Source organism: Xiphias gladius, chromosome 14 (assembly GCF_016859285.1).
Source record: "Xiphias gladius isolate SHS-SW01 ecotype Sanya breed wild chromosome 14, ASM1685928v1, whole genome shotgun sequence".
Lineage (NCBI taxonomy): Eukaryota > Metazoa > Chordata > Actinopteri > Istiophoriformes > Xiphiidae > Xiphias > Xiphias gladius.
Window position 1 is genome coordinate 7,507,561 of NC_053413.1, and position 9,839 is coordinate 7,517,399.

At 42.0% G+C, this 9,839-nt stretch overlaps 1 protein-coding gene across 3 annotated transcripts; it reads left to right on the forward strand.

The window, feature by feature from the left end:
• Positions 1-3,570: 3,570 nt before the first annotated feature.
• tox4a (TOX high mobility group box family member 4 a) lies at positions 3,571-9,371 on the forward strand. Of its 3 annotated transcripts, none has more exons than XM_040143855.1 (9): positions 3,571-4,471; positions 4,559-4,624; positions 4,751-5,065; positions 5,166-5,411; positions 5,567-5,905; positions 6,041-6,121; positions 6,227-6,937; positions 8,229-8,371; positions 8,458-9,371. In XM_040143855.1, exons 1-9 carry the CDS (start codon positions 4,367-4,369, stop codon positions 8,513-8,515), a joined length of 2,064 nt encoding a protein of 687 aa, XP_039999789.1. In that variant the 5' UTR covers positions 3,571-4,366; the 3' UTR covers positions 8,516-9,371. The 3 variants fall into 3 exon arrangements, with proteins under 3 accessions (XP_039999789.1, XP_039999791.1, XP_039999790.1); XM_040143857.1 differs by having other exon boundaries at positions 4,751-5,050; XM_040143856.1 differs by having other exon boundaries at positions 4,754-5,065.
• Positions 9,372-9,839: the final 468 nt, after the last annotated feature.

Here is a 9,839-nt window from a genome sequence, read left to right on the forward strand (position 1 = left end):
CACTGGATTTGTCAGCAGGATTACGCAAAAGGTACTGAACTGATTTGCACCGAACTTGGCCTAAGGATGGGGCATGGGCCAGGGAAGGATCCATTCAATTTTGGGGCAGATCCAGAACATTTTCTATGAATTTTAATTTTTTCCTCCGAAGTCTGTTGTTTGACATTGGCCTTGGCGGAGGTCTACGCTCTACAGTGTGTCCTAGTTACAGTTCTTGTTTCTGAATTATTAGATTAAGTCCAATCTGTGATCAGCATCAGCTGTGACAGGCTGTATCTTTAAGGAATTAAGTGCTGATGCAGGATGGGTGTCCTGCTGTAAGAATAAAAAACAATGCAAAACACAGAAGCTTGAGGGGCGTTAAATCCTGAAGCAATATTTGAACCAGTCCTACAGACATGAGGCAACATTATTGTAGCAAACATGCCAGATGCCAAGCTTCCAGAGTATCCATTTCATTGTACACTCAAGTATTACAAGGATGCTGCCAAATCAAATTCAGAGGAGTGGTTGAATCGTCAACCAAAGCAAGTCCAGCTCAGTTCGTGCTGTATAATTTTGGGACCACAAGGAGCAGCTATGAAGATAAACAGCAATGATTATTTGGATAAAGAGTATGACATTGAGAAGTGTGCGCCACATGTGACTTTGACGATATCTGAAGAATATAAACAGAAACACATAGGGGAAATGATGGCAGAAGCAGAGGAAGCGGTTTTTACTCAGGTAATAGGGAACCTTGCCCTCTGGAGGAGTGAGGATCAGCGGTTTATTAAGATTATGTTCTCTGCTCAAGGACAGGGACAACCACAGACGGTGCAGATGACACATGAGTCAATTTTCAGTGTCACGACGGACATACATGGCAAGGTTAAAGCTTCCATAAGAAGTTCTTGCGGTCCGGAAGGGACAAGCACCTGATGAGGTCAAATCTACTGCTGTTCCTGGTAGTAGGAAGAAAAGGGAAATGGCACAATTTCATAATCTGGAGTCCTACCATTGGAGGATTAGTCTTGGAGAGAAATGGGGTATAGGAATATTTCCGTGGTATAGTGTAACATTTTTGGCTGATCATATTGATAATATCACCTACGCTTTACAGGGTTTTGCAAACAAGACCATAAAAGGGTTGGAATACTCTATTGGAATACTATAAAAGGTTGTCAAATAATCAAAGGAGTCACAGACTGACGTTGCTGAAACATGATATGGCTCTTGACTATATTTTGGCCAAACAAGGTGGCCTATGTGTGGCTTTGAACATTACTGGTGATGCCTGTTATACTTTGATTCCTGTTAACTCTGATAATATCACTAGTGTTGTAGATGCATTGAAGAATATCAGGGATGCGTTTGGCGCATCGCAAGGGGCTGGATGGTCTGCTAATATTTGGTTACAAGACAGATTCGGAGTCGTAGGTGCAGCTAGCAGTTCTTATATCACTGTGTGTGATGTTTTGTTTTTAGTACGCTGCTATTGACCTTTGCGAAAGCTATGATATTAAAATGGGTTGGAGTTGTGATGCCTGGAGATCAGGTTCAGATGCCAGTACTACGTAAGACTGACCCTGACAACAAAGATTAGGAGCTGGTGTTAGAATATATAATCTCATTATATTTTATGCTTTTATTCTTGATATTATTTAGTTATTTTGTATGTCTCTTACTATAGAGTGGTATAATCAAGGGGTGAAATGGAAGTGTGAATATTAACTTGGATAATGCAAAAGTATGATACTGTGAATTTCACATCTCATTATAATGTGATAATCTGCATCTGATGTTTTTTATTTTTGTAAGATACTGGTTGGTGTTTTCTTTCTTTTCTCCTAGAATGGTATTTGGGAAGAACAACTGTGAGGGTGGCTGACTGTTCAGGGTCATGTTCTCAACGGTCAAAACAAGAAAAGTGGAAAATGGACGAAGGGCCCTGAACAAGGAAACTGTGGAAATAAAATGTCTGGACTCAAAACACCATCAACACCACAACGAGAGTCTACACTGCTGAGGAGCTGCAGTGCGATACCTTCTTATGTCCTCTCTTATATATATACATTCTACAGTGTTAGATGTAATCTGTGATATTGATAATATTCGAAGTAGGACATTTATATGCGAGTGAGTCCAATATGATATTTTGCTTTACTTGGCGATCTTTTCACTTTAATTGCTTTAAGAATGTTGTTCTCTGTCACTATGTAAATACACTGGGACCTCATTTGTTTTCTTTTTCTCGGTGCTTAGGGAGATTGGTGCTAGGCAGGGAAAGGTCCATTGGAGGGTCAGATGGGATGACCAGCCAGAATTTGGACATCATTTAGTTTTATTTTTCGGAGGTTTCCATACGTATTTGCTTTAGACATATATCTATACATTTTTCACAAATCCTCCTTTTTTAAAATTGGCTCGGAGTACTATATTTGGTCGCTTAAAGGCAGCAAGGACCGTGAGAAGAATTTCCTCTCTTGATCAATTGATGGGACTTGTAAGAAAGGAAGCTGCCTGACAGGTTTTTGCTCTCACACTCCACAGATGTGTTATCTGGCTTAAGGTTAAGATGCAGCCAGCAGTATAGGATGAACTGTCATTCTTGTTACATGTGTAAACACGCATGTGTAATTCTTGTCTTTTTTGAGGCTCTTCAAGCCCCAAAGGGGCGAGATGAGGTGTATGGTTACATACGTAGGGCTGAAGTCATGTGTTTAAATAGAGGCCCTAGGTCAAAGGTCCTCAGGGGGTGCCTTGCAGTCTGAACAGGAGGAAATGCTTTGGGCTTAAAGCCATATGTTAGTGACGTTTTTCAGGAAAACAACTGCCTTATTTAAGAGCCGGTGGTCAAGGCTGATTTGCAGAGCGGTTCATTGGCTTCACACCCTCTCAGGAGCAGACCTGTCGGTGCTTGATCTGACGCTGTACTTCTTTGTAATAAACCTTAATATGCAATCAAGACGGTGTCAGCGAGGTCTCCTTCATCCTCTTCACATCATCATCACCACCTAATAAACTACCCAAGGTTGGCAGCTTTTTGTATATTTACAGTTTATTTTCTTTGCCATCTTTGCATGGGGGGGTGAAGAGATTAGGTGTGGTTATGGGGGACCTTGGAGAAGCAGCCTGCATGCACTACAAAATCTTGTAAATTTTGTTTGATTTGACTTTTTAATATCGGTTAGAAAAGCGCTATACAAACAGAGAATTATGCCTAATAATAATATTACAATGCCAGTAAGCAGCGATTCGGTGATGTGAAGAAAAAAAAATCTTAAAAATACGACTAAATTTGGTTGTGAAGTGAAAGGTTGTGGGATGTCTAGGTTACATGTAACGGCTGTTTCATCAGTATTTAAATTCATATATTTCATTACTGAAATACATTTAATCATCCCGATCCTGAATCGGAGTTGTTAAGTGATATTGCTATTATATGCAGAGTTAACTTCTAATAAACTTTAACTTTTCATCGACATACATGCTGGCTTTCGATTTCAGTCGTTGCAGTTACGCTCTTCCATTCACCATTCAACTAAAAGTGGGTTAAAGCCCTTGCGACGTTACGTACTGTAACTGAAGCCTGCGTTCACTTAATCTGTCGCACGTAACGTCCGTTTGCGAAGGCGAGGACAGCCGATTGGTTTAATCTCTGCTTGCAAGGGGACGTTCTGCCGCCTTCGGGGCCTTCTGTGCGCTCGTACATGGAATAGAACAATTTTCAAAACTTGTCGGAAAAATAACAAAGTAGATCATCGGCTGACTGGTGTTTCGTTTTAGACTTCAAACGAAAATGGAACCAAATACACCAGACATTTAACTGGCTAAACAAAGCGGTTGTAAATACTATTTTTACCTTCACTGAGAAAGTGTCCACGCTATTCTTACTTCGCGACCCTTAATAAGTCATATAGCGTGAAGTTAAGAAATATTTCAAGTGCCGCCAGGCGTTTCAAGTGCTAGCGGCAATTTTCCGACAGTCCCTGAATCCCGCACTAGCTATTGTGGTCGGTTCAGAGAGGGTGCTAGCATCGCTTCAGCATATGAATGAGTTTGTGTTGGGCCTCCAATAAACAATGCACTCCAGGGGGAGTTAATACCTAGTATTTGGAAAAATTGTGATTTATTTGGCTGTTATTAGACTCAAGTCACCCCTTTGTCCTAGTTCTCCCTCGGACTTCAAAGCTAAAGTGGCTTAACATCATCTGCTCGACCTAAACGGGATGCTAACCGGCAATGATTAGCTAGCTGGCTAGCTGCTAGCAGTTTTAGTTAATTTAAGGATACTTGACCTAAATGGGTAGGAAATCGAGAAATTCACATTTTCAGCAACGTATACAACGTGTGCGATCGTTTGTTTATAGTAAATCGTTTCAAAATGGACCTTAATTTTTACTCTGACCTGTCGGATGGTTGTGCTCAAAATGTTGATTCGGAGTTTTTGGACACCCAAGCATACGGTGGATACTCTGAGGAAAACAAGGTATGTTAACCAGTATTTGATGTCATTGACCGATGGGAAATGCCGAGCCTGCACATTAGTTAGTTAAATGCTAACCGTCTGTTTCAGTTTCCAGAAGGCAGCGACAGTTACCTGACCATTAGTGGAGCAGGCCACCCATTTTTGTCCGCTGAGGTGAGTGAAATAATACAAGCAACGTGGTAGTGCTTTGCAATATGTCTTCATCGCACTGGTTTTTATACTTGTGTGTTCAGTTCATTAAGGACTGACCCATTGTTGTTTCTCTTTCTCCAAATATAGCAGACATTCCATACTCCCAGTCTTGGGGATGAGGTTTTTGAGATTCCTCCCATCTCCCTTGATCCAGACCCAGCTCTGGGCATCAGCGATGCCGTGTCCCACTTTGAATTGGCAGATGGGTCAGATGGCACCGGGGGACCTTCGGGCTCCCGTAGCCTCGTCAGCAACCTGGTGGTCGAGGCTAATGACCCTTCCTTCGCTTCCACCTTTGTGAACTCTGGGTCTCAAGGCCTGGAGCAGCTGAACCTTGGGGCAATGGGCCAGGCTGGAGGGGGGGCCCTGCTGAGCTCTTCTGCACTGGTGACTGCTCTACCTGTGGGCCCTCGCACAGAATACTGCTTGGTGTGTTCAAATGTCAGTTGTTCATGAATGCAGTTAAGAAATTGCAACTTTTTGTGTTCTAATCCCTCTGCAGGAACTGGGGAATTCCAGTGGTTCACATTTCAGCAGTTCATCCCCCATGACCATTGATGTCCAGCTTGGTGACATTGGTCATGGTCTTTTGGGAAGCAGTCAGCTGAGTACAATTAACCAGTCAGAACTGGCACTAGGTCTTGGGAGTGAAAACATCGGGCATCATTCCGAGACACCAGAGCAGCCGCTGTCAGCTACACCATCTCCAGCTGGTTCCCTGCAGGATGAGGACATGGATGACTTCAAGGTGAGGGGTTACACCTGCGGTGGTAAGCATCGCTGGTTGTGTGCATCCATCACAGCCAGTCTCGAACATCTGTACTTTGGATTCCATGCAATGTTCTAGATGCTGCAGCTAATATGTGCTCCCCCCTCCCTCCCGCTTTTCCTCCCCTTACTCAGAGGAGTGTGCTGGTAGACTCCCCCATGTCTCTCTCCTCTTCCTCTGTCCTCTCCCACATGTCTTCCCACCCAGCTCCCCCATCCTCTGTCTCCCCAGCTACAGTCAGGAGGGGCGGGGGGAAGCCCGCCACACTGGCCTCAGCGAGTGGGGCCGTGGCCGCAAAGAAAGGAAGGAAGAAGAAAGATCCAAATGAACCTCAGAAGCCTGTTTCAGCCTATGCCTTGTTCTTCAGAGACACCCAGGCAGCTATTAAGGGCCAGAACCCTAACGCCTCCTTTGGAGAGGTGTCAAAGATTGTGGCCTCCATGTGGGACAGCCTGGCTGAGGAACAGAAACAGGTATAAGCACACCTGCTTGTATACAGTGTGTTAATATCCTATGTCAGTCTTGGGGGAGAAAAAAATGATTGTTGTTGGAAACATACAGAAAGATGGCATAGATTTAAAACAGTGGTACTTATTTGTCTCCACTAGGTGTACAAGAGAAAGACAGAAGCAGCCAAAAAGGACTATTTGAAAGCGCTGGCAGCTTACAGAGCCAACCAGCTCTCACAGGTATAATCATGTTGTCCTCTAAAGAAAAAACAGTTATCGCTGTTTTTTGTGCTGGATTTTCATTTAAATGGATTTTCTACCTTGTTTAATCTGTCTTTATTCCAGCCTGCCACTGAGGAGATAGAGACTGCCCCTTCACCACCACCACCTGCCCTTAACCCGACTCCAACAGCTGTTTCCTCTGCTGGTCACCAGGCAATCCGCCTGGCTAACAACACCCTGGAAGAAAATACCATCACCAACATTTGTGCCTCCAACATTATTCTGGACGTCCCAGAGATGACCACGCGTTCCCGCACGGGGGCAAACAAAGCGGCCGCTCCAGCAGCAGCCGCTCCGCCAGCCCAGACCATCACCAAGATCATAATCCCAAAGCACATGCTGCAGGCGGGGGGCCAGGTGGTGACAGTGTTGCCCGGAGGGGTCCGCACCTTGCAGCCTGCACTGGTAGTGTCGGGTGCCTCTCGTCAGCCACCTCCGCTGCAGCAGATGCAGAATGCTCCTCCACCGCCACGGCTCCAGCAAATGGCGCCAGCCCCTCCACCATTACAAGCCAAGCCTCGCGAGGGAAGCACCACGTCAGGTCTCCCTGTGTCTGTCACGGCCACACCTCCGCCTCCACTCCAGATAAAAATAGTTCCTGCCTCCTTGCAGGGCAAAGAGGCCCTGCCAATTATTGTCCCTAATACAGCGGCTGCATCATCTACTGTGACTGCTTCTGCCCAATCTGCACCTGTTGTGTCAGTGCAGGTGGTGAATTCTGCTGATGTGTCAGGAAGTCCAGATGAGGATGAAGAGGTGCTGCCCTCCGAAGAGGTAAACATTCTTCTTAATCCATTACTTTGAATTCTTTAGTTTTGTCTTCTGTCATCTTAATTTGATTGACCATTTGAACTCATTTTGGATCTTTCAGTTCTCTCAGTTCTGCTTATAATTTATCATTAGACAGCGCCAAGTTGTTGTCATAGCAACAGATTCCTTACTTTCAGATGTGCAGAGGATTATTCAGATCTAACTTGGGCAAGGTTTGAAAATAGCTGCCAAATCTCCAATCTCCATTTTCTACTTCACAAGTCAGAAGAAGTTCAATTTTATCCCTCCTACTTACTGTTATTATAATGTCTATAAATCTCAAACTTTTTATGTTTGTTTTTTTTGTTTTGTTTTACAGCATTGAATCAGAGTGGATGTAATTAAGATTGTTTGTCTCTTCGCTAGGAAAAAAAGACACAAATACATTGTCAGTGAAAATTTTACTGATACATTCAGAATCAACATTTTTGTGCCTTTTTGTGAATTACTATCATTATTATAAACATTATTTACTTTTAATGTTGATAGAAAATGTAATCCGGACAGCATTAATTATCCTTCGAAAGCAATTTTAACAAAACCTTTTCGAAGTTACATAAGTTGAGTGGAAATCAACTATGATTGTGAAAGTGTGACAAGTTATTTTAGGTTACATACACCTGTATGTCGAAGGTCCAAAATTTCCTTTTATATATATGTATGTATGTATGTATGTTTTTGTGTGTGTGCGTTTTGGTGATTCTTCAGGTTTATAGCTGAGTGGCAAAGAGAAAGCTACGGTTGAAAATGCTCAGGACATCTTGGATAGTGAAAATTGCTGTTCACTTAACAACCTATGCAAATTCACACAGCTTGAGCAGTTTCACACAGGGGAAGAAATATACGTTCCAGATGTTCACAGATGATATAGACATATCTCACTGAGTCAAAGCTGCAACTGCTGTCAAAAGTGCCTCTACTGAACACTGAGATAAGGAGCCTGGATACCTATACAATCAGTTATTTTTTGTTTTATATCTCCTGACTTTGACTCTTGGTCAATGCAAATAATCCCATTCACATCTACTGTGATTTAAAGATGTAAAACAATAATATACTTAAAAGAAGTCCAGGAGAGTGAATATGTATTTTGACGTCCTATTTATTTTTAATCTCACTTTTTCTTTCACTACGTCATAGAGCGTTATGAGGAAAATTAACACAAATTACTGTGACAGTTTTAGATCAGTGTATAGAAAATACCGGGTACCAATATTAATGATGCTCTCCCAAATCTTTCCTCCTTTTTTTTCAGGATGAGATGGAGGTAAATGGGTCGATTGATGCCGCAGCTATGAAGAGTGTGTGTGTGCGGGCGGGCTGTAACAACCCAGCAGTAGAGAGTGAAGACTGGGACAGAGAATACTGCAGCAATGAATGCGTGGCCACTCACTGCAGGTGTGTAGAGGTTTGAAACATGCACCGGTATAATGTTCGTTTTCAGCAGACAATGTTTTATTCACTTGTTATTTTCTATTTTTCAGAGATGTATTCAAGGCATGGTGCTCCATCAGGAATCAGACCATGGGAACAGTGAAGTAAAGAGTAGCAACTACCAGTCACATCAACAGAAAGTTTGTTTTTTCCCTGAGCCTGTGTTAATAACTGAAAGACGGATGCAGAACTGGTGCAGTACAGAGATGTCAACAATGCATTTCACTGCAGGTACCTCAGTGTCATAACTCTCTAACTGTTTTGTATAGGTATTTTAGGTTTGACAGTTGCTGTTAAGGAAAATAGACAAGTAGTATTGCTAAAGACAGCCATTCCAAGGTGTTACTTTTGGCAGCCGGATTACAGAAATGTCTGCTGTGTTGATATTTATGTGGTATTATGTTTGAGTATGTACAATATACAACTTTAAGTCAGGCATCAAGGGACTTCATGGCAGCTAGAGAACGGATCAGCACAATGAAGTATAAAAGATGGTCAAGAGAATGGGATTAATTTAGATTTTTTTTTTTTATTAAAGCCCACAAAGATGAGTTTATACTTCTTTACTGTAAATAGTAACTTTTTGGAAAAGGCTAAAATAGGTAAGAAAAGTCTGTTTCTCAAAGCCCCTTGGTCAGACAAATACATTTTTACAACAGTTTAAGGTGTTATTGTAGAGTGCTCACTGATGTCAAATTCATGCTCTGAACTTTTTTTGATGTTTAAATCATTATGTGAGAGAAACCAAAACAATTCCAATTCTTTACTTAGCTGAAACATGCCTTAGTTTGACAGTAAAACAGTTTGTATAACTGCATACCTTCTTTTTGTACTGAGAACACTGGCCTTTTTGGCTTAATATTGCCTTCAGTTTTTGTAAAACATTCTATCCAGATCAATGTCAGTTGTTAAAAAATGCTTGACTTTCATGTTTTCTTAATAAATCAGACAATTGCTCAATCTAGTGATAATTATTATTTTGTTTTTTTTTGTCTGCTATCTCACTTAAAGCAGGACTACATAACTTTTGAGGGAAGAAATAACACATTACTCCTCCAACAAATGAAAAGCTGAATTCTTAAGCAATGAAACAGACCCTTACTCAATTCTATACACTCCAGGGTTTTGCTGCTGCAGCTTTACATGGTCTGGTATGACCAGTAAGTTACGGTGGCTAAGGCAAACTTTGTCCGAGTCACCTTGCTTACTTTCTAACTCCTACTAACTTACACTACATTTTGGGGTTTACCGTCATCATTATCCTGGAATTTTGACTTGTGACCAAAGTGGCTGCTGTTCAGAAAAGTTACATAGATTTTGGGCATTTTCAGGTCCTTTATCTCTAAAGATTAAAAAAGAGAAGCTGGAATACTCTTCACTCCACACTGAGGTTAGTCATTAAATGTAGACTCAAGACGCTGGATGGGCACCA

What these genes read in the sequence shown, in the direction of transcription:
- tox4a (XM_040143855.1), top strand. Translation starts at nt 4,367, where the DNA reads ATGGACCTTAATTTTTACTCTGACCTGTCGGATGGTTGTGCTCAAAAT. An exon ending in ACCCATTTTTGTCCGCTGAG is followed by an intron (nt 4,625 to 4,750) that starts GTGAGTGAAATA and finishes CTCCAAATATAG; the next exon opens with CAGACATTCCATACTCCCAG. An exon ending in AGGTGCTGCCCTCCGAAGAG is followed by an intron (nt 6,938 to 8,228) that starts GTAAACATTCTT and finishes CTTTTTTTTCAG; the next exon opens with GATGAGATGGAGGTAAATGG.